The sequence below is a fragment of the Apis laboriosa genome, unplaced genomic scaffold (assembly GCF_014066325.1).
Source record: "Apis laboriosa isolate Shangri-la unplaced genomic scaffold, ASM1406632v1 scaffold11_cov152, whole genome shotgun sequence".
NCBI classification, from domain to species: Eukaryota; Metazoa; Arthropoda; class Insecta; order Hymenoptera; family Apidae; genus Apis; species Apis laboriosa.
In genome coordinates, this window is record NW_025221020.1 from 4844382 (window position 1) to 4869301 (window position 24920).

A 24920-nucleotide genomic window follows, 5' to 3' on the forward strand; every position below is an offset into this window, starting at 1 on the left:
GTGTGCATAAGTTCAAATGAACGTCGAGTTAGACACGCGATTACGCACGCTTCATGTACATATATATATATATATATATAGAAGCGTTCGAAATCCTCCATAAGATACAAGAGTTAATCGCGTCTAAGTCGCGAGATACTACGATGGAATAATATTTGGATCGTATAAGGGGAGGGAGAGGATGAAGGATTCTGTTTGAACGATATCCACGTTACTAATTTACTGCTACAAGTTCGAAGAAGACGCGTGTGTAAATTTTATGGATTGCGTTTCAACGTTTCCTTCGGTTTTACCAATGAGACATGTTTCCACGTACGAGATAACTATTATTCTTTCGATGTGACGAGACAACGATTTTTCTTAAACTACGAGTGGACAATTCTCAAGAATATTGTTTAATATTCCGAAGAATCCACTTGAGAATAATTTTCGAAATTTTTTATTGAGAGAAAATTTTATTATTAGATAAAATTAAGAGTCGGAATAGCGTTCGATGGAAATAAAATTTATGCTTATTCCATAGTTTTCAAACTATTTTTCGGACAGTTACATCGCTGCGTAAATCTTTTAAGGATAATTAAGGTATCCATACGAATAGACACGTATTTTTAGACTCGATTATAAAATTAGATGCAATTATCGTAGACAAAACATTGCCAGGAATATAAAGAGGTTGGTGACAGATTATATTTCAGGGTTATTCATAAATCATCAAGGTTAGTTAATTTCTAATTCATAGCTGCAGTTTCTTAGATATGATAGTTAAATTCATCTCGCAAGATTGAAATTTTGTTCTCGAATCTTCAGTTACATTAAATGTCACTTGGATGAAATATTGCGATATAAATAATCCCCTGGCAAACGAGAGACAAATAGATTAGGTACACACAACACGTTCTCACGCGTTCTTCCATCTTTTAACTCCACCTTCAGTATCTAAGCCTTGTGACAACAGTTAGCTTGAGTTACGTAGTCTGTATACACAGTACTCGATTGTTTGCTCGAAGATAATTGCCAAGAAAGACATTTCTCGGCGAAGAAATAGTTATTTGGTTAAAGACAAAAGAGATAAAATTTAAACTTCTGACATCAATGATTTCTCATTCCTGGAAAATTGTCACTTCCTTGAAAAACCAAGTTAGACTCTCTTGCGTTCCAGTCGGAATTTATTCGAACCTGATTCCCACGGGAATTATCTGGAATTCTTAACTTTTGTCCAGGGAATCTTTCTTTCTCCTTTCTGTTCCACCCTTTAAAATTCCACACGTGGTCCCAAGATATCCCATGGTACGTAACAGAAAAGGGATAGAAAAAAATGCAAATAATAGAAAATGCGATTTTCATGCGAAAAAAAAGGTGGAAAGCAGCTTTTGTTTGAGAACGTCGTTCCGCGCTCGCATCCGAGTCGAAAAGTTCGTTAATCCCTCGATGTCGCGGCTTATGTTCTCTCATCATCACTCTTTCTACTCTTCTACCGCTCGAAACAAGTAGTTTTTCTTATAGCGGCTGAAAAATAAAAAAAAAAGGGTGGGAGGGGAGGGAATAATAAAATCTTTCCCTCGAATAGAAAGAAAGATTTTATCGAGGCAAAAGGAATAGCGTGCTCGTGTTTATGAAAAAAATATACGTATAAAGTACGTATAAAGAGTGTTGTTTATTAAAAAAAAAAAAAAAAAAAAAAAAAGAAACAATAAAAACAGAAACGCAAAAATGGGAGATATTCTGGGTGACTGGCGTTGCGAGATAAATGGCAGCCATCTTGTAGAATAATATGAGAGGAAAAAAAAAAAAAAAAAAAAAGAAAACGAAAATTCATCTAAAAACAGAATAGGAGCGACGTGCATGATACGTTTTTTTGTTTTTTGGTTTTTTTGTTATTTCCAGGAGATGGAAATGTCAGCTTCGAAGAGTTCGTGGAAATCGTGAGCAACATAGGTGCGAATGAAACCGCCCCCACCGATCAGGATCAGGAAGAGCAGGAGCTGAGGGATGCGTTTCGGGTACGTTTTGCCTTTTATCTTTCTCCTTTGTTCCTTGAAACGATGCCGTTTCATCGCGGAATTCATCGCCGGCACGGGAAACGGGCGGTAGATACGATTCCATCGAAACGGAGCACCCGTTCATTTAACAATCGTCGGCCGATATATCGTTTCGGTGTGTGTACATATATTGCGTTCTCCGCCCGGCTAATTTAGAATGGATCGTTTCAAAGCGGTCCGACAACGCCGATCCTCCATTATTGAATCTAGACAGGAGCTATGAGAGTTAACGAACGGTGATGGAAATCGATTAATCCGGGTGTTTCTAATAAGACGCCGTAAGGGTTCCAAAATTAATCGAGAACGAATATATAAAACGATATTGATATGATAAAGACGGATAATTACTGGTGAATCTTTCTGAGAATGATTAAAAATTTCAAAAATAAGATGTTTGACGAGTGAAAACAAACGTAGAGTTTCTTCGATCGATCGATCAAATCAGAAATAACGTTCACATATCGCACAGAAGCACAAGAATTATTTATGAATTATTAGAAGAGCTCCATGGGAAGATATCCTATATTGGAGATTCGTGTTAATCGAAAATTTAGATATAAATTGATATGATAAAGACGGATAGGTTGCGGACGATTATCGGTGAATTTTTCTGAGAATAATTTAAAAATTTCAAAAATAAGATATTTCACGAGTGAAAACAAACGTAGAGTTTCTTCGATCGATCGATCAAATCAGAAATAACGTTCATTTATTGCACAGAAACGCAAGAATTATTTATGAATTATTAGAAGATAGGAAGATATCTTATACTGGGGAATTTAGATATAAAATGACATGATAAAGGTGGATAGGTTGCGGACGATTATTGGTGAATTTTTCTGAGAATAATTAAAAATTTCGAAAACTTTGAGTATTTGACGAGTGAAAACAATTAAACGTAGAGTTTTTTTCGATCGAGCGATCAAATCAGAAATGACGTTCACGTATCGCACAGCAGCACAGGATTTATTTATGAATTGCTAGAACAGCTCCATAGGAAAGCACTCTATACTGGAGATTCATACGGATCTCGGTTCCGTGTTTGGCCACGTTGAAATTTTCGAGACACGTTCGAACGAAATATATATAAATCCTCAATAATAGCGGTAGCCTGCATTCCTATGCGCATAATATATAACTTACTGCCTCTACGTGAGAAGTAGCTGTCCGTTAGGAGGAAACAAATCTTCGCGGGAAACGAAGCCGCGAATAGGGCTTTACGCGCGAGTACGGACATCGAAATCATCTCTCTGTTCGTATTTCGGTAAAATGACGTCAAATGCGCTCGAGCCATCTCCACTTTAATTAAACTCCTTTCCTTTTTTTTTTTTTTTCTTCTCCTCTGACGAACGAAATTCGTCACGTGTCTTCGTTCAAACCTAATCGAAATTTAATCAACGCGATCGACGATCCATCGAAATAGCGAAAAACAAATAAAATTATTCATGTACGAGGAGGATAGCTTCCATCCCCCCCCACCTGATCCCTTCGTAGCTCGAAAGGAACGTAAGAAACGCGGCGATCGAAATAGTTAAGTCGAGGACGCGGCTCTTTGTTCCAAGTCCGACGACGCGGTTTCCGTTCAACTGGTCCGTCGAGCCAAGCCTGAATGCAAACGTTAATAATAATTGTCAGATAACGAGTAACGAACGACAGATTTCGTTGGAATGCACAAAGCCTTTTGCGGCGCATCGCCTAACGAATGCTTCCTCCACAAAGAAACCGAGAAGAGGCGTCCCGCTCCGTCCAATTCCAATTAATTCTCGCACGTGCGCCACGAATTTCTCCATTTTTCACGTCTTCACGACGAAATCGAGTGTGTCGCGAGTGTGGGCGTAGCTCATTTTTGGAACGAAGATGGTTTGAGAAGAACGTGCCGATGCTTCGAATGGTTTCGCCCGTTAGATTAGTTTCGAGGCTGATGCCACGAATTTTCTACGAGCTGGCTGACCGTCCCAGTTTATAATCGTTGCATCGGCAAATACGGGGGAATTTATCGATCGAATTATCGAATTATTAAGTCAACCGGTCGGGAATAATAGCTAATTTCATCTTTGGAACATTGATTTGGCTCATTGAATGGCCGTGAAGTATACAAGGCAAATATTAAAGTGTTAAATATTAAAGTAACGAAGCAAAATGTTCATAAGTTCGGAAAAGTCGTTTCGATCGTGCACAAGACACATTCGAAGACGCGAGATAACCGACTTCGTTTCGTTACCGTGCACTTGTCTTCGCGGCTCGCATGCTTTCAAAAGGCATCGCGACGCGTCGACGATATTAAGCCGGTATGCAACCGTGCACTTTAAACGGGAGTTTTTTCGTTCGGGGAAAGAGAGTAGGTTCGTTTAAATCGCGATTCCCTCGACGTGGCGTTTTATTGGCCGGAGGAAACGTTCTTCCGTTTTCACGGAACTTTTTTTTTTTTTTTTTTTTTTTTAACGATCTATGTCTTTTTTTTAATACCTTTTGGTCTCGCCATTTAATCGTTCTCGTGGGAGATTTTTTTTTTTTCTTCACGTTTGCGAAGGAGTAAATGAAACGAAAAAGTAAATGAAATCGTGTAGGCGAGTTAAATGGGATATTCGAAGAAGAGAATGATAAAATCTTTAATTTCGGAAAACTTTGTACGATCTTTAAAAATGTATTATTAATTTGTAAAATCTCGTTTCTGAAAAGATGCACTTGTGACGTTTCTTTTTTTTTTTTTTTTGAAATTAATTAATCGACGAAAAGTGTAACATATTAAATGAATGAATATTAAAAAATTTTAATAATCGATCGACAGTTAATCTGAATTGGCTATCGAATAACTAATTTTCTCGTTTATTCAATGGACGATTAAATATCTTGCCGGATCGTTAATTGCGATTATATACATGCACGTTAATCGCATTTCGAAAACCAAATATTTCAGTTCTAATCGTCAATTACGTAAAATATTGGCCAATAAACTGCCTGTATAATAAATAATCGTGGCCCTCGGAGAGGAGAAATGTAGGAAAATTAAGCGGGATGCGGGGAAGGAGGGGTAGCTAGAAATGGAAATATGAAAAATAGTGCTATTCTTATCCAGTGAAAAGGAATTAGAACCAGCGTTACCAGCGACGATTTTCTGATTACCTAATGGTCTCCCATTTTTTTCGTACCCCCTCCCCTCCCCTCCCCTCCGCCCTCCGAAATGTTCGCTAACTCTTGGCCGGATAACGGTACAAGAGCATCCATTCTTCTCAACGTCTGTGCATCGGACGAGGAATTAGAGGCATAGGGAAGAAGAGAAACCGTTTCCCTGAAACGGTGTTAATGACGAGGGGGCCGATCGTCCATTCCAAACTTCTAATTGATAAATTGAAGTCTGAACGAGTTCCTCCCACGACGAGTAGTTCCTCCTCTCGGACTATTGTGAAACACGGATGCACCGTCTCAAAGCGTTGCGAGTAATTTAAAATTTCCTCGAATCTAAGTTTTCCCATTTGTCCCTCCCTCCCAGTGAAACCTCCCTCCACCCTAAACTGCTCTCTTCAAGCTTTGGACTTTCAGCAAGCTTGGTCTCCGCTTGATTTCGTTACGCCGGGACACACTTCCTGTCCCGTTTTTGCCGAACGAACGAAAGGAATTTCTTGGAAAACTCCTTTCTCCTTTTCCTTTTCTCTTCCCCTCCTCCCTTATGCGCGCATGTATAATAATCGAGCGGGAATACCTGGCCAAGTCGAAAGTTGAAAAGTGGACAGGGAGGATCAAAGGGGAAAGTTTTTGGCTGTGGAACGCGATGGTCCTCGAATTCGAAAGGGGGGAGGGAGGCGGTTTCCAAGGCTCGTCGTCCCAAGATTCGGGACGACGGATCCTTTCATCGCCGTTCCTCTATTCTCACGGGAGAAGTTGGCCACTCATCCAGGTGACAACGAGAAAACAAGAGGAAAGTTCTTCCCGCGCGTGACGTGATCAAACCGAGATCGAATCGATGGGATTACAAGTGCTCGCCAGTGCTTGCAAATCCCTGTTTAACGTTCCATCCCAACCCGTCTCGCTGCCTTTATTAACACACCCGTGCCCTACATCCTCAGAGAATTTTTCGAGAGAAATTTTTCGACTCGAAAAATCGAATTTATTCCGGGGATCCTTTCTTCCTCTTTTTCCTCTTCTTAGATTTCCTCTTCTTGTTAACTCGATGATTCAAACGTTACGTTACGTTAATTTCTATTCTTCCGTATGTAATTTTAGGCCAGTAGTTTTAACGTAGAACCGAGTATAACCGTGTTTTCGCGGGTTCCAAAATTCGACGTACTCCACTCGATGATCGACGAGTAGAGTTGTTGATCTTCGGCCCGAGCGCAAAAGCAACAAGTTTCCAAGCAAACCTGCGTCGAATCCGCCTGTTATTCAACCATTGTAGTAGCATCAACGTCGCAAAAAATATCGTCGTTTCGATAAATTTCACGTGAACAACAACGCGATGTATATTTCTTTCGATCGTCCTCTTTCGAAGGAGATGGATGATATTTCGTTTCCGTAATCTGGCGGATAATCTTCGTTGACTAGGGATTAGGATATTTCACGAATTTTTGCGCGCTTGATGCCACCGAGAGAGAGATACAAGGCCGAGCTTATCTCGAGCGACAACGAGGAAGAAATGGTGTAACGACCCACTTCTACATTTACGTATGCAGACGAAATCCGACTGGCAATCACGAAGAAACGAAGCCAGTTGTTAACTTAGAAGTTGCGACGGAATCAAGCGCGATGATTAAGCGAGGAAGGGATAATCCTTTCAAGAGTGACTAGAGCAGAAACTTTTCTGCTGATCGGTGTAACAGGTTTGTCAGCTTTCAACCGGGGGAAATTGATAAGGGACAGGATGCGAAGATGACTCTGTCATCTTTGGAAAGTGAAACGTACGTACGTACGGAGCATAGAATCCGCTAATGGAATCCTCCTCGATCGATTTCCGTATCGAGATTCCCTTTCGGTATCCGGAGCCCGCGCGTCAACCTCTGATGGACGTTTGAATAATTATTTGTGGGGTTAATTACGTTGCCATTATGTGTACGTAATCGGGTATTACTTATTTGATATCACATCTGTACGATAGATTTTGAAACGACCAAACGTTCGATCGTAATTAAAGCTCATTTTATAAACAATATTATGATATTGTTCGAAATTCTTTCGTTCGAAACTTGCCACGTAGAAAGTGACAAATTGAGAGAGATGGTATTCGAATAATGTGGCCAAGTTCAGGGAATAAAAGATTTTTCTCGAGAACCGGCAAAATCTGGTGGACGTTTGAATAATTATTTGTGAGAGTTAATTACATTTATATGTATGTGATGGTGTATATTTATTCGATCGTAATTAAAGCTCATACTTTTTTTCTACAAATTTTATAAACAAATTTAATATCTTCGAAATCCTTTCGTTTGAAACTCGCCACGTAGAAATTGACAAATTGAGAGAGATGGTATTCGAATAATGTGGCCAAGTTCAGGGAATAAAAGATTTTTCTCAAGAAAAATCTGGTGGACGTTTGAATAATTATTTGTGTATATTGTAATTAAAGCCCATAAACAATATTATAATATCTTCGAAATCCTTTCGTTTTTAAAACTTGCCACGTAGAAAGTGACAAATTGAGAGAGTATCCGAATAATGTGGCCGAGTTCAATGGCGGACAAAAGATTTTTCTCGAGAACCGGCAAGAGTCCCGTAGAGAAAGATTTCCGAGGACGAGAGAGATAAACGGGGAAAGGGGCACGATATATTTGCCGCAACCTAATCGAACCTTCGTGGAAAAACTACTCCAGTTACCGTGAATCTTTGGTTCGACTAAAAGGTAGCTTTCAAGGTTCGAAAAGGTGGCGGCACGAAACAGGCAAGTCTCTCGTACGAAAAGGAAGCGTCCATTAGTCTTCTTGACGATTCAATTCCTCCGCAAATTTTTTTTTTTTCTTTTTTTCTTCCTTCCTCCCCGTTTTGATTCTCCTCGACATCGGTTTAAATCCATCGCGTATACCACCCCCGCCAGACTCGTGGACCAATTTACGGCAAATCGTCAATAAGCGATTCGAATTTCCGGTGAATTTGATCGCAAAACAAAAACAGTGATTGCAGGAAACAAATATGATGGCATGAAGTGTAAACGTCGATATTGTTTTGTATCGAATGGGCCAGCCGTGTTTGAACGGTATCGCGAAAGAATATGAATTGTTCCAGTTACGTATCGCGGTTAATATGAAATTATTGAACGAATTTCGGAAAGGAATGAAATTTCGATACTGTGCAACTCCCCGCAATTCGTTCTCTACGCCATTTAAATTCGATAATTCATAATCAATCGTAGAGTGCAACATTTATATTTTCAAACGAATTAACTATCTACCGAGTTAATTTCACTTTTCTCTCCTCGACAATAATACTCGACTCGATCATTGTCAATTTTCACAACAGACGAAGCTATTTACCTTTCAATACAATTACTTTTACGTTCTCGAAAACGAGAGTTAGCCGTTTACATTACTCGTTCGAACCGAGCGTCGATTCTCTTCTTCTTCTTTCTTTTCTCCGTGGTCTACTCGAATATACCTCTCGAGAAGTCGATAACGTACTTTCGACACGCGATCGTACCTATTCGTCCTCGTTTCCAGCGCAGCGATAATGTACCACCCACACGCAGTTGTCGTACATATTAGTTAGGTGAACGAGCTTAGCCATACTCTCAATAGCCCAACTAACTTCGTCTTACGTAAACGCGGCTTTAAAGCCCGCGTTTATCCTGCCCATGAATCACTTATTCACGGTTCCGTCGTTTAGATATATATTCGCCTATCATAATTCAAAAACGCATGTATATAGTTTTTTTCTTTTTTTTTGATCGAGCGTAATTCAACGAACGTTCGGTTCGAGTTGGAAGAATAAAAAATATTCATCTTTTGTGAGCGAAAGCTTGGACGAGAGAAAATTATTCGTAGAGATTAATTTTTCAATCGATAACGATGTGATTCGTAGCCTCAACTTGGAAACAAGTTTCTAAAGTTTCGGCCGATGCATGTAGATATACTGTGCGAAGAGCGTGGATGATAAAAATGATAAAGCTTGGTCGTTTCTGCTCAATTCGAGGAGTCGCAAATGCTTGTAATCTTCGTGCACAATAGAGGGGAAGAAAAATTGTTGAGAAAATACGGTGGAATTCGGGGTGGGCATCCGCGGCGAGTTTTCTGCCCTTAGACAAAGACTTTTCTATATTTTCCTTTTTCACGGCCGTTATGGAGGAGAAAAAGGGGATGTTGCTTCACGAATCAACTCCGTTCCTTACCTATGTATCCGTGCGTTACAGCGATACGTTAAAAATTTCTCAGGTTTCTCGCGACAAAAAGTGTCGTAAAAATTCTATCTCCGTAAATAAATATGCGACGACAAAGAGACTGTACATCCCTCCTCCCCCTCCCGGACAAACTCTTTCGCTTTGATTACCTTCGGTTTTAGCGAATTTACCGAACCGATGCGGGTTTCGTTGATTGCGCTGACAAAATACAGCGTGTAAGCAACATCGGTTCAACTTGTTAACGCAATAACGAAAATACAAAGTTCTACTCGCTTCTCGCGTGGAATAATATATCCACTGAACCGTTTCGATTTGATATTCCACGGTTAAAGGCGGAAAGGAATCATTTACATTCATCATCGAGTCCAAGTCCTCGAATAAGTAATAAAACGATCGACGAAATCCGTAAATACGTATATAGACGCGTACATATATCTCCATGGCATTTAGCCAGAAATTAGACGGGAAAAATATTCGCGTGGATCATAAAAAAAAAGGAAGAAAAAGTGTCGGAGGAAAAGAATGGCGACCCGGCCATGCTATCCGGTTATATTAGAACATCTTTATATGCATTTTTATATGCATAACCCGCGCGCGTATATCACCTCGTGTTTGAGCGAGAGAGAGATCGGCCGAGCGGGGGACGAAATTTTTCGACGGAGTCGACGACACGTAAAAGGAAGCGTGTCAAACCGTTGCGCCACAATACATTCTAATGACTGTAGCTTCGCAGCCAGGCCACAACGACTTTCAACCCTCCCCGCCCTTCTCGTCCCCGCCGCCATTCTTCTTCCGCCGTGTCGTCTGCACACACACTTTTCCACCCATTCCGCGCCCTTTGTTGCGCGCCTTCGTCTTTCTCTCGCCCCTCCTCCTCGTCCCAATCTCCTCTCCATCGTCGAAAACCGACGGTCCACTCGTTCCCTTTTCCAACCCGCCCCCCTTTCTTCTTTTCGGCTCGCTGCCGCGTTTATGCTATTTCCTCCAACGTTTCTCGATTATCGGCGAAGAGAGAAATCTCGGGGACCCCCCTCGTTTTGCCTATGATCCTTCATGCATATATTATTCAAGCCGGGTGATCAGGCGGGAAGAAAAAGCACGAGCGAGGTATCAATTTAACCCACCGTTTACCCTCTCGTTGCGGTTCGAGAAATCGTTACATATTAATTCGAACTGGAAGGGGGGGGGCAGGGAGAGGGAGGGAGAAATATCATTTCGAGTATCGGAATATTCGTTTCCCTAGTCGTTAACGAGGCTCGCATTACCATCCCGGCCACGAGTCAATTTGTTATCCCCTGGATGAAATTCGATTTCGTATTATTTTCGATTCGTTATCCCACGACCGTGTTTACGTTCAACTCACGGATTCGCAGATTTGTTAGAGTTGTCGCGTACGAGGCATTTTCGCTCCATGGATCCCGTTCGCGCATCCTTCCACTCCGTCTTCCTATCAACCGACCCCTCCCCCCCCCATCTCCACTCCTTTCTCCATTCTCGAGGCCGTTACGAGCTTACGCCATCGCACGCCCGCGCTGGTCACTTTTAGCCGCTCTATTTAGCCGCCGCGATCAATTTTGAAAAATTGGTCTCGCTCCGCGTTTTCCAATCAATTATTCGGCCGCGTACAAACAACGGGCCTATTGCAAATAATAATGGAGTGGAGTTTTTCAAATTGAATTTTCATAGTAGCAATATAATAATAATACGTTATCTAACGTCGCGTGGGATCGGACGGATCACTTTACTTTGCTCCATTTGGCCGGGAATTAGTTTTTTAATTTTAATATCGCTGTACGTTTTAAAAAATTGAACGAAAGAAGAAAAACAAATTTAGAGGGGAGAAGAATAGGTGTCCAGAGATTCATCCCATCCCACTTTTTTAATTTCGCCGCGTCGCTGGAGATTGTATCGCCTCTGTAAAATCCAATCTAACCAGCTGGTCCAGCTTCGCGACGTCGCTCGTCGCGAGAAATCAATTAGGGAAGCGGAGCTTAAGTCGAGAAAAAAAGAGGATATTTATCACGGGGAGCGATATATACGAAACTACACTGTTATCGAATCGATTTCGTTCCGCTGTGCGTTAAACGGTTGATCGAACCTCCCCTCGTCGGGGGAGGGCCAATCGACAATAACGTCGAATAATGACACCCGACGTTGTTTCATCCAAATATCCGTGAACGCGTGTTAGACGCACGCGTCTCGTTATACCGTTTACCGAGATACGATTAGGAGCCAATTTTGTACCCGTTAAAGGACGTTCGTCCAACGATGAATGGACGCGATTCCCTCGATTGTAACGCGTCGAACACGGCTCGCCTCGATCCCTTTAAATCGAGTGACGCGCTTTTAAAGAGTTTAGCAAACCGACCCGGCATTGGGGTCAGACGCGACGTATCGCAGTGTCCCGAGTCGATATTTTAATCTCCGCGAGCGCGCCGGATTGTAGCCGGGCACCGGTGAATAAAAAAAAGGAACAGGAAGAGGGAGGGGGAAAAGGGAAAAAGAGGAGGAGAGGAGCCGGAAAACGCGGGAAAAAAGAGCGAAAAGTTTGAGAGAGAGAGAGAGAGAGAGAGAGAAAGAGAAAGAAAGGGTGGAGGGTATAGCGAACGATTGCTAAGATTTATTATTCGTTCAAGAGAGGGGGGAAAAAGGGGTGAGAAAGAACGAATATTAACGAAAAAATAACAGCGCAAAGGAAAAAGAAAATAGATATACGAGAACGAATATCTCCGGCCGCCATTATTTTTCCCCGAGAGAGAATGCAACCCTTTTTCTTCTCCGCTCTTATTTGTTTAAATTAACTCTCGATGCGTCGCTCTTTTAGAGAGAGTTAATTCGTTTATCGCTAGATCGAGAACTGTTTTTTTCTTTTTTTTAACGTATAATTGATTCCTGGCTAATATTTATCCCGCGATCGACGGTTATTCAATTATTACGGGAAAATTGAATTTCGTTGTGAAAAAATGGAACGTTGATTGGTTGCAATCGGAGGTGTTTAATTCGATCGAAGTTGTGTTACGACTTGATCGAAACTTATAACACGGTTTAATTAACGATTCGCGCGAGAAAACTTTTTCGCACGAGGAAAAAGAAGAAACAAAAAAAGAAAAGAAAAAAGAAGAAATGGAAAAAGGAACGAAACGAGTCGAATCAAAGGAACGATACAAAGATTCGCGATATCGTATTACGATATTCTATAATGGAAAACGAAAGAATTCGTCAGATGTATATATCAATATATCAATCGTATAACATATCGGCAACAACCGATATGTGGATCGAAAAAGAGATAAAATAACCGCGCAAAGAGATTTAGGGTAGCGAACAGGAAGAGACGCAAATTCGAAAATCCATTCCGCGTCTCGAGAGTATCGATAGCTTTTGAATCGAACGTAGATCGACAAAAGAGGAGGTCGTGAAGCGAGCGTCGGTCGTGAATCAACGAGTTTGGCTTTCCTTTTGGCTCGACGACGAGAGAAAAGAAAAAAGGATCCACATTATTTTCCCTCCTTTCCTTTCGGTAACCAATTGCTTCTTAATCGACGAAAGTGGCTTTTCGTAGGGTTCACGGGGGTTAAAATAGGCGGTGGCCGCGCGCAAGGGTAATAGAAAAGGCGGCCGCTTTTAAGGGAGCCAATTTTAATATCGCAAAGTGTCCCCGTACCCGGGGCGGTGGCTTAGTACAACGGGGCTAATTGGTCACGACGGTAACACGAGGGTTCGAGGAATTAGAGCGAGGAGAGATCTTAATATTCCTCGCGCCGGACACTCCTCGAGAACGAAAATTCCTTTCGAATTTTCGAATCACGAAAACGTTCGTTCGTCGCGTCTCGCCGCCGCCTTAACGCCTCGCGATTACCACCTTATCGCGGCCGCGACTACCAATCCTCCTCTGTAATCCTTTCTTCGATTCCATCCCCCATTTTCGCCATTCGCTCGTGCCAAATTCCGCCCATTTGTCGGGGAAACGAGATAATACTCGCGTCTTGGAGCTTCTTCTATTTCGAATGGAGCTTCTCTCTCTCTCTCTCTCTCTCTCACGCATTCACACACACTCATCCGTTAGCTCTCGTTATCTAAGGCTCGAGAGAACATGATTTATTCTGTCACTCGTACACGCGTCTCCGCGAGACGAATGATCGTGTGCATGGGAGAGGGGGCGATCTTAGATCGGATAAATTGGATACGAAAAATCGAGGATTTTAATCTTTTCTCGCATTAGCATATATATGCGGTTGAAGTAAGTCTTGAAGAGATGGACTGTCGGAAGAGACGGACGAATATTTTTTTAACTTACTTTTCTTTTTTTTTTTTTGAGAATTATCTACGAATTTGACGTTATTTATGCTACTCATTAAGAAAGATTTTTATTGAAAAATGTAATTATAACTTTCTTTAGAATTTTATTCGTGTCTTTTTAAATCGTTAAATCGTTGAACAATGTTTCATGTACGTGTGTGTTTATCGTAATTATATTAATACGTAGAAGAAATGAAAGAGTTATAGTTTCGTTGAAACGTCATTGCATTCTCCGTTAATTATATTAACGTTCTATTTATTCCGCTTTCTGCACGTTTGTCGGAGAAAATAACACGATAAATAATGAGAATAAAATTCAATTATTTTAAAATTTTTATTTTAAGAATGTTTCTCTTAGAATTACCTTATACGTATAGTTTCCTTTCATCGAATTACGTTTTTTTTTTTTTTCTTCAATTTCTTTCTATATATTTTAAAATTTTTTATTCAGGAATGTTTCTCTTGGAATTATCTTATACGTAGTTTTTCCTTTCATTGGATTACTTTTTTTTCAATTTCTTCCTATATTTTATATATACGTTGGATATTTCATTCTATTACCGAGCTCATAGAAAGATAAAATTGGCAGAAGCTTCAATGGGCGACAGATTTTTCCTCATTAGCCTCCTTCGCTCGGCCATGACACTGTTTCAACAGGGGTTGACGTAGAAACCTGTATTAATCGTCCTTAACCTTTGCACTTACTTCTCCATACATAATAACCACCATAGACCACTCATTTCGAATCTCTCCCCCTCCTTCATTAACTTTTCCCCTCGTCCACCCTAAATATTCCTCTCAATATTCTAAGGAAAAAAGAAAAGGAAAAAGAAATATCGGTTCAACACTTCATTTTCTGAGTCGGTCAATCAGACCGATCCGTCCGATTTAAATAATTCGAACTCGATTCCCAATTCGGTTCGGTTCACCGAATTCAGTTCCGATCGATCGATCGATCGATCGAACGATCAACCAAATTGTTCAATTCGTCGACGAAACCAGCGCGCAAAAATTGCCATCAAAGCGTGATGCGCGGTCGTTTATTGTACACTGGAGTTTGCACCTCGGTTATGCAAACGACGATATATAAACGTTGATTATGACGAACCGTTCGTCGAGCTCGGCGCGAGAGTTCCGCGAGACCTCTAGCAAACAATGAACGAATGGGGAGGGGGCTAAATGATTTGGTAATTGGCGTAATGGCCGGTTGATTGCGATTTCCTACCGCCGATTCGACGCGAGAAGTCTCGTATCTCGAGATATTTTTCTTCCTTTCCCTTTTTCCTCCATCTCCTTCCGGAGAAAGACCGCGTTCTCCTTCGGTGAACGGAAACGGAGCCAACGATTTCCAGCACGGAGAAACAGAAAACTGTGTAATCGTTAAACTGTAATGGGAGAGACTCGCCGAGTTCCGACCACCTGGAAGCTGGTCGATTCGCAATCACCCGCCACGTCCTCTCACCTTTCACCTCGAGACGAAAGCGGCGGAAGATTGGGGGAGGAGGGGGAGCGAGAAAAGTCGAGCCGAGTTTTTGTCCTTATCCCGTCGGCATATGGAAGCCGATTCTAAATCGAAACGTAACGCGTTTAATTGATGAGGAGGGGGGAGAGAAAAGTTGGCCGCGCCATTGTTGTGCGTTAAACTCGTTTAAAAGTTGAAAGGTTAAGAGGCGAATATCAAGTAGTATTTAGTTACTTTATCGTCGTTCCGCCTCCCTGAACGAGGCTGAAACTTTACATTATTCTGTAAATAATCTGGCGTGAAGCGTTTCGCGCGTTGTTCTGAAAGTAGGTTTTCCCGACTTGGAACAGGGAGGCGTGCATTTTGTACGAGGAGGATCGATGCGTGCCACCATTGAAATAAAGAGCGACTGCATATTGCTCTTTCGAAGGAGAGAGAGAAAGAGACAAAGAGAGAGGGAATAGTATCGTAAGGAGATGGTGCTCGTTAAGCTTTTCGACTTTTTCTTCTTCTTCTTCTTCTTCTTCTTCTTCTTCTTCTTCTTCTTCTTCTTCTTCTAGGAACTATGCGTATGCCTTAAGCGACGATCCTTAAGTGCAACGATGGGAAATTGAAGCGGCAATTCGGCACATCTGGTAATCCGCGTTCCATTATTCCATTCAACGTGGTACAACTTTTTTTTCTTTTTTTTTTAACTTTATACACGTATTACGATGGATCTATACAATAGCAAATTTGGACCTGAGCGATTCCCAGATAACCAATAAACAAGTGTGCAATTTCATTTTGCAATTTTCAACACGTTGCGAAGCAATAACCCCATGGATCGAACCGCAATATGAGGAACAAATTACGCTATTATTCAAATAACAGCATGCTATAATATATATATATAATTCATAAATATACATCCACGTTTCAACAGAGGAATGAATCAGTAGAGCATAGAAATATGAATCATCAATATTAATAAAATACGTATTGGCAACTCGAGTTGAGAGGAAGTTTTAAATTCTCTGTTTAAATTGGTTCTCGTAACGGTGAGAAGACAACAGGAACAATTTCCTCGATATCGAAAACCAACCATCATTAAAATCCACCATAAAAGTAATACCGTTCCTTCGAATTCCGCTCCTCCTCGTTACCCTCGGTCGATGAACTTTCTTCCACATTTCACCACCGGAAATCCAAACGGACACATCCCAAATGGACACTATGGTGACTTCTTATCTCTCGTACGTGTCCTCGTTTCTCTCGGTATGGCAAATATTAATTTGCCTTGTAACGAGGCGAAGGAAGGGGAGCGAGTCGAAAGGAACGGTGGCCACATTCCCAGGAGCGGCATCAATCCTCGACAAAAGTCGGGGATAGGGGTCGGTGTTGCGTCCGTGGCGCGGCTGATAAATAATAGACGCGCACGTCGATATTATCCCCGCGGCAGTATTTTCTCGTGAAACTATCGCCCCACCGCGTGATTGTCATCACCTTTCGCTCCGTGTCACGGGCAGAAAAGAGACGGCTGCCATTTTCTGCCTCCCATTCGCCTCGAGATAAAGGAACGTGTTCCGGATGGTGCGAGGCTTAGACTTTAATCGTCGTGTCGGCGAAGAATTTTATATTTTGAGAAAACGAAAAAAAAGTTACTTTTTGTCTTCGATAACAACGAATTCGTTGGAATCGAAATGCATTCGGAAAATTATGAATACGAAATATTGGATGAATAAAGTGATAAAGTTTGAATTTGGATATTTTTGAATCGCTTCTACTTTAGAATAGCGATTCTCTAGAAATTTTAGGTAAATCACGTGATTAAATAATTAGGTAAAAATAATAGAGATTGGATTTCAATCTTTCCATTTTAAATATATGAACGTCGATAGTAATAATTGTGAATTACGATTGGTTAAATATATTGGATAGTAAAGGAAGTGGTAAAATTTGAATGTTCTTTTAATCTCCTCTACTTTGAAATGCAAAAATGTTGGAGAAAATTGCGTCGAAAGAATTCGTTCGAATAAATACACGTTCTATTATATTTGCAATAGTATAATAATAATAATAATAATGATAATAAAAAACAACAAAGAAGATCTCTGTAGCGATTCTTTCCCTTCGGTTGCAGGTATTCGATAAACACAATCGAGGATACATCACCGCATCCGATTTGAGGGCAGTGCTGCAATGTCTCGGCGAGGACTTGTCCGAAGAAGAGAGTACGTATTTGCCACGATTCAACATCGTGTATATTCAACATCGTGTTTCGTTTGTGATACATAGTCGATGGTGACGGGCTTTCTATTCTTCTCCCGTGTTTTAATATTTGATTCTTTTGTCGGAAACAAATAAATCAAATAGAAAAAACACGCGCAAACGAATCGAGAGTCGTTGAATAAATAAATCGACGGTGCAAATAATAATAATAAATATATACCAAACATGATAGTATACAGAAGTGGCGAGTGAATGAAACGTCAAGGAGGAGTGTAACGTGACATCGGTTGAAGAGCTTTTATCGTAGAAAAGTGGAATGGAGTATGGTAGCTATACCATAAACGTATGCTGTATTCGAATATTGTTCGGCCAGTTTAAGAAAAGTGTCGTAATACATAGAGCGATATATCGCACGATTTAAAAATTATTTTCCACGATTCTTCACGCGTTCAAGACTCAAATTTTTCTACGAAAGATTTTCACGATCCGCCACCTGTCACTGCGCGTCTGCACGAAGCGGGAAGTGGAAGTCTAAGTAAGCCCTGCAAAGTTTTAAAAACACGTCCCCCCTCCCTCCCCTTCTGGTTTTAACAAATTTGCCGTTAGAGAGTTTAATTCAATTGCAGACGACCACTTAAGAGGCAAGTTAATTGCACTCAACCGATTCCAAATTGATTAAGCAAAGCGGAAATATTGATTCGACTTTCGAGCAAACTCTCGAGCGACTGGGGGAAAGTAACATGCCTGCCGAGACAAAAACTTGCCGAGAGAGAGAGAGAGAGAGAGAGAGAGGGGGGGGGAGGAGTTCATGGAAACTTTTCGCTCGACAGCAATTTCGAGCTTGTCCTTCGTCGCGACAAATCGATTCCAATCTTGCGCCGTCTTCGCGCGTCGCTTAAAACGCGGGAACGGAGGATCGAGCAACGGAGTAACTGTCGCGGCGGATTACCGCCACAAACTTTCACGGATGCGCTCCCGAAATCGTTGCGAACCCTCTCCACGCCAAACATCCTTCCGTTTATTCTCGTAAATTTCTACCCTAAAACTTCTCCGTGGAAGAGATTTCTCTTTCGAAATATCTGGAATAACCGAGCGTGTTATCGAAAAATATATACTTCGTTTCGTAAAAAAGCAAGATAGACTGTTCTAATATCGTTCAAAGGGCGAACAAATCCGTGGAAAATGAAGCGAAACAAGGGAACGTGGGAGACAACCTACTTTTTTGCTGTTATTATCGCGAAACGTAAAATAAGATTCCGTTCGAAGAAAACATTCGTTCTCGTTGCTTCTCCCTGTTATCTCGCGGGATTAGACGCGCGTGCCCTCTTCGATTTCATTTCGCGTGTCCGTTTCCGGTTCGTTCGACGACCGGAATCCGTGAGAAAACTGGGAGGGGGACGCTTCGTGAACCTTTCTCGGGACAAAAGTTGGCAAAATTTTTTCCTCGGGTGAATGAACTCGGCCCACCAATTCTCCACCGTTAGTTTCTCCCTTAATTTTCGCGGCAATCTCGCGAGCTTTTTTGCAATTCAAAGACGCGCCGCGTTACGACCGATCGCGAGATGGATCTTCTCGTCCAGGGGACGAGGAAGGTTCGCGTGAAATTTTGTTACGCGCTATCGCGCGCGAAACGACTCTCAAAGTTGAGGACGTTCGTTGGATATGAGATTTTTTCATCCCTTTCTTTTTTTTTTTTTTTTTACGATGCGAGAAATTCGATTCGCACTATCTTGTGAAATATAAATGAAAAGATACGCGAGATATTTTATTTCAAGTATCTTTGAAATGTTAAAGTGATGAAATTTGGAGAAATGTATATCTCTCCCCCCCCCTCCGATGATATATAAATTCGTGATATATAAATATCAAATCTCGTTGAAATTCAGGATTAAAAGGGAATCGAAGCAACTATTTTATTTTTCAGTAAGTAAGTAAAGGGAATATCGGAATAGGGAATGTAAATAAAAAATCGAATAACTTTGAAAAATTTCGTTTGCGAAATCTATCACGTGAATTTTTATTTTTCCTTCAAATTATTGTATCGTCTATCTATCTTCCAGCATTCGTATTCCTTCCTTCTTTTATTTTTTTCTTTCTATCCTCTCGATTGATTTTTCTTCACCTCTTTATCAGATCCTGTATCATCGACAATTTTACGATTAAAATAGCGTATTTTTCTGGTCACGGCGAGCTAACAAACTCGGCTCGACCGCGCAAAAACAATGAGATTATCCCCGGTTCCGGCCCCGGTTCCGGGCGGAAGTTTCATTCAATCTCGGCGAGGCATCTCGGCCAGAATTTGTCCAGAGTTGCGTTAATACATCGTGGCCGTGCTGCAAGATGGTAAATTGCGCGAGTATACTCCCCATTCATCTCCATCTATACCTGGGTAACGTAATAATCCGTCCAATATATGGGATGGGGTTACTAATTGACCGGAATCAATTTGTGCCGTACACGTATTTCTGTGTACGTATTAATAATTGCTCTAGGCCACCAAGTTGATTACGATAATGGCCGTGCCCTTCGAGAAAATCACTTCATTCTATAATCCTTGTGTCGCCTTTATTAGGTAGTGGTTTCTTTATACGGGTACGTATATATTTTTTTTTTTTATATATATATATTTTGTTTGATGTATTTTTTCGACAAAATATTTAATTTTATACAGATAAAAAGAAAAAAATATGATTGAACGCGCTATACGTTTTCTTCCTTCGATATTTTTTTACGTAACTGCGATAATATAATGAATATAATGAATTGAATATATTTAATCGGAACGATATATTTAATCGTAACGATATATTGATATATCATTGAAAAGTGGAGATGTACTGAATGGTTTATTTATAAAGCCAGAAAAGGTCAATACGATACTGAAACAACAATGTGTATTATACGTTCTCAATTTTATACGGGTAAATAATAACGGGTAAACAATTTATTTAAAAAAAGGGCATGAAAAAATTATTTTTATACATCGTGTATTATGATATTCGAGAAATTTTATATAAATAAATTTACGCGATAAATATTAATTTTGATTTACATATATATATATATATATAATTATATAAATTGAATATTATTGTACTCTTTGTTTCAACCGAATAAAAAATCCGCGATCTAGTTACCGCTGGAGAAAGCAGAAATATATTTAGAAAGAGGGGGAACAGGGAAAAGAGGGTTCTGAATTCTTTTGAAATCGATGTTTCAAATTGTGATTACGTATAAAAAGAAAAGAATATCGTACTCGACTACGTTTTTAGTCGAGTTGAGCCAGTTTTAAAGAGGAAACTTTACTGGGTCGTGGGTCTCTCGAGACTTTCTTCGGCTTATTTGGCAAACTTGAAGTGATCGTGATTAGAATTAATAGGGAATTATGGAGTACAATATTAATCGTTCGGGGAGGATCATGGGAAATTCGCAACAACGCAGGTGGTTGCGTTCGCCCATTGAGATTATCAATTGTAATCGAGACTAGTACGATCGAATAAATCGAACGGAATACTTGACACTTAGCATCTCCCCGTGTGTAAAGAGAAATGACTCCTATTTGCAATAAATAAAATCTTCGATCTTCAACTCAACTTGATTCGAAAGCTTCGAAATAATTACGAGATTGCAGCTTAATTACAATCACGCGAATCCAATCCGAATTAAGATTAAGATCCTTGGGGAAGGATTCGATTAAAACGAAAAAAAAAAAAAGAAAAAAGAAAGAAAAAAGAAAAGAGAATCAGGGAGGGGAAAATTTAACGATTAACGCGAAAATTTGCGGTAACGGAATTAACTCGGTCGAATTGATCGAATTTATCGAATGGAATTAAAATTCACGATCGCGCCACGTCTCGCGCCACTGTCGTCTCCCACTTTTTCCATGCGTTACACGTGTCACGCGAGGGGAGGGGAGGGGAGGGCAAAGCGGTTACATTATATCGAAGTGTTTTTAGCACGGGGGCAAGCGCAGCCCGTGGAATTATTAATCGCACGCGTGTTTCGCGCGCTAATACTTGGGATTTTAACGGAGTTGGGGAGGGGGGAGGGGGGGAGGCGGGTACGGCGGCCGGGGAAAAATTAAATTGCCGCTCTTTGCCTCGTCAATTAGCATACGAACGATCCATGGGTGACTTTAATCAAGCTAAATGCAATATTTTCCGCGTCGGTGAATGTCATCCTATGATGACACGCGCGCTAATGGCGGAGATATTAATACCTGAGACAAGCTATTAACAATCGATCTAATCGGCTTTCAATCCGATGCGATATTACAACACTCTAGGCAACATACGTGCAAAATCGAGGGGAAATTTATACAAACGTACGAAGTAATAGTAGTAAAAAAAATCGATAAAATATTTTTTTCTCGTTACAGGGACTGATAGCATTCTACGTAACTGATAGTAGTTGTATTCTTTATCGCTTACGATTCTCAGTACAGTGAAAGTTTTATATTTTTATATCTTTTTTTTTTATACTTTTTATATTTTTATTTTATACATTTTTCTAGCCATTTTTCTATCGACATAAAAAAAACGAAACGATAAAAGATAGAATAGATGATAATAAAATTTCCACCGTGAAATGTACGTTAGTTACGTAAACTGGTAAGAAAGTGTCATAAAGGTATCACGAATTTTTTTTCTTCTAAAAAAACTGAAAACCCTATATTCATTTCCGCCCTGCTCGCTCGATTTATCCCTCCGATAATTTTCAAATCGTGCCACGAAACACAAAACGTAAGCTGCCTTTCTCTTTGTGTTTCAGTCGAGGATATGATCAAGGAAGTGGACGTGGACGGAGACGGTCGTATCGATTTCTACGGTAAGCCCTATCCCCCCATAGAAGTTTCTAATAATCGAAAAATACGAGGAGCCGGGAATTCTCGATATGCGCGTGCTTTTTCTTCCGTCCAGAACGGTGGAGGGGTGGAAAAATTTTGGGTGGAAACACGCTGGAAAGAATTTGGAGATAAGGGATACCGTTGGAGACAAGATCGACAATCTTGGAATATTGGCTAGATAAAGTTAAAGAGGATCGGAGAAGTAGTGTCGGACATCGGGTTGAAATTGTAATCGAAACGAAAAAAATCGCTTCGATCTTCCGCCATTTGCATCCTCCGCCCTTCCGAGTATCGTAGATTCGATAGATCGCTCCGTGTTCTCGGGGTAACCTGCATTACCGCCATCTACGATGAACGTTTCGATCACGATTATCCCCTCCCTCTGCTTTTTTCCTCGAAGATGGCTCGGCGCCAAAGATTTTCGTGTAATTTTCCAATCCTTATTTCTCGAAACGACGGACGAGGGACGCTTGATTCGTCGTGGCATTAGGGTTCCAAGAAACTATCTCGTTCTTTCTTGCGCCCCTCCTTGCAGTTCCATCTAATCTCCGACACTTTCCTCGTACGTTACGTACTACTCGTTACATATATCGAGTTTGCCGGGAATTTATATTATTTACGAACACCGGTTGTACAAGAAATTTTATTTTATAATTCTATTCTATGGAAAAGTTTTCGAAATCCCGTAAGTTTTCGTAATCCTATTCCCACTCTACGGGAGGAATTCGAAGTTGTCGTTTTCGAGAGGAGGGAAAAGTAGGGACGAGATGTGAATCGTATCGACAAACCTATCTATTTTTGCGACGTCCTTAAGAACACGCGGTTGCCTATACATATATATATTACAAGAAAGGGTCTTCCTGTTTCCAGAATTCGTCCACGCGCTCGGAGAGCCGGGGATCGACGACGACGAGGAGGACGAGGAGGAGGAGGTGCTGTCCCCGGGCTACTAGGATTTTACTTATTCTCGTGTCTGTGTTAGATAGAACGAATTAACGACGAGCCAACGGACGACGGACATACACGTTCGTCGCATACTTTTTTCCCCCCCTCTGACATTCATTTCGTTGCATGTAATTCGAGCGTCGTGGATCGAAATTCGATCCGATGTTCGATGATACGATTTCTTCGAAAAAAAAAAAAAATATATATATATCTTTTGCTCATCTTCGACGTTGTACATCGAATGAAGCAAAAAGAGAAAAAAGAAAAAGAAGAAAGAAGAAGAAGAAGAACGGAATGGAACGAAGAAAGTAACGGAGGAGAGGCAAGGAAATTTTTAAAATTCGCGCCGGCGCGAAAGATAGTTGCGTTTCGAACCGATAGAGTGAGCCACTCTCTGACGATTAGGTTATCGCGCCAATTCGAAACGCGATGCATCACGGCCTAGTTGTTACGCTCGTTACCTTTGATCAAGGATGTCAGAGGATCTTTTTCGACAAGCATCTATCGTAAGAATTGTAGATACAACGCTTGGTGCGATTTTATGTTACCCGAATCGGAGCACCCCTATTCGATAATTATCTTTTACCGGCTCGTTACGCGATATATCGAAATGTCGATATTAAATTCGTGGCGTCATCAAGGAAATTTGATCGTTTCAATTTCAACGAGATTATTAGTATTATTTCTCTTATATTAAAAAAAAAAAATTATATGATATTGATATTGATCTTGATATTTAATTGCAACGTGAGCAATACGAAAGATGTAGCTTATAAGAGGAAAAAAAAAAAAAAAAAGAAGAAATCAGCTCACGTTTCGTGTAACATAACGTTCCAACAAGCGACGCGTCATCTAATCTTCTTCGTTAACTAACTGCTGCAAAGTATCTAAAAGACCGATGAAATTTTCATGGACCGTGCTCGACGATTCAATGCGATGCGAGACGCGAGAGGTCGATCGGGGAAACGGAGACACGACCATTGATAAAAAAACGATCTTCTTCTGGATTAAAAAAAAAAGAAATAGAAAACGAAGATTACAATGATTGTGCTCCTTTTCCCAAGACGAACGCCCATTTCCTCGCTTAATTACTCGTTCGACGAATCTCTTGGTGTCCAGGTCGCCCGTGTCGATCGATTAGAAAAAGGAAAAAAAAAAAAAAAGAAAAAAAAAAGGAAAAAGAAAAAAAAAAAAGAGCGACCGATTGATAATCGATTTCTTCTCGTAAGAATATGTGGATTTTTCGATTTTAATCTCTCTCGTCTAATCTTGTATAAGTCACGTACTGTATTCTCCATCTATAAAGTAAAAGTAACGTAAGAGTTAAGAAGAATCAAGCACCGCAGTAAAACACGATCGATCGCGATCCGTTAAACCGGATCGTAGATTATGTTATTAGAGATTGTTGCGTTCCCGCCATTTTGGGGGAACACGGACGAACGTGACGTGGACGTGACGTGAAAAACTGGCGCTTGCACTTGAAAGAGAAAAGGAAAAAGAAAAAGAAAAGAAAAAAAAAAAAAACTCTCGAGGAATCGCGGATCCCACGATTCCCCACGCTCGATTTTTACGAGCGCGGGATACAGGATGTGTCGAGGAATCGAACGATTGAATTGTGAATTTTAAATCGATCTTGATCGCTTCGCTCACCTTGAGCTTCGTACTGTGTACCTTATTAACGATATCTCACTGTTACGCCAAATAAGAGCCGCACGCTGTTTCAAATATTTTAAAGGGTCTAATAAATCTACTGAACAAAATTTTTACTGCTACCTCCATTTCTTCATTCATCACTCTTCC

General features: G+C 40.7%; 1 protein-coding gene across 3 annotated transcripts in view; it reads left to right on the forward strand.

Moving 5' to 3' along the window:
• LOC122720163 (probable calcium-binding protein CML11) overlaps nucleotides 1-24839 on the forward strand; it is a 50104-nt gene extending 25265 nt beyond the window's left edge. For all 3 annotated transcript variants that reach the window (XM_043946693.1, XM_043946692.1, XM_043946694.1), the window contains 4 exons: nucleotides 1885-2000; nucleotides 17241-17331; nucleotides 22100-22156; nucleotides 23046-24839. In XM_043946693.1, coding sequence (XP_043802628.1) covers nucleotides 1885-2000; nucleotides 17241-17331; nucleotides 22100-22156; nucleotides 23046-23128 — 347 coding nt within the window. In that variant the 3' untranslated portion in view covers nucleotides 23129-24839. The remainder of the gene's footprint in view (nucleotides 1-1884; nucleotides 2001-17240; nucleotides 17332-22099; nucleotides 22157-23045) is intronic.
• The last annotated feature ends 81 nt before the right edge of the window (nucleotides 24840-24920 follow it).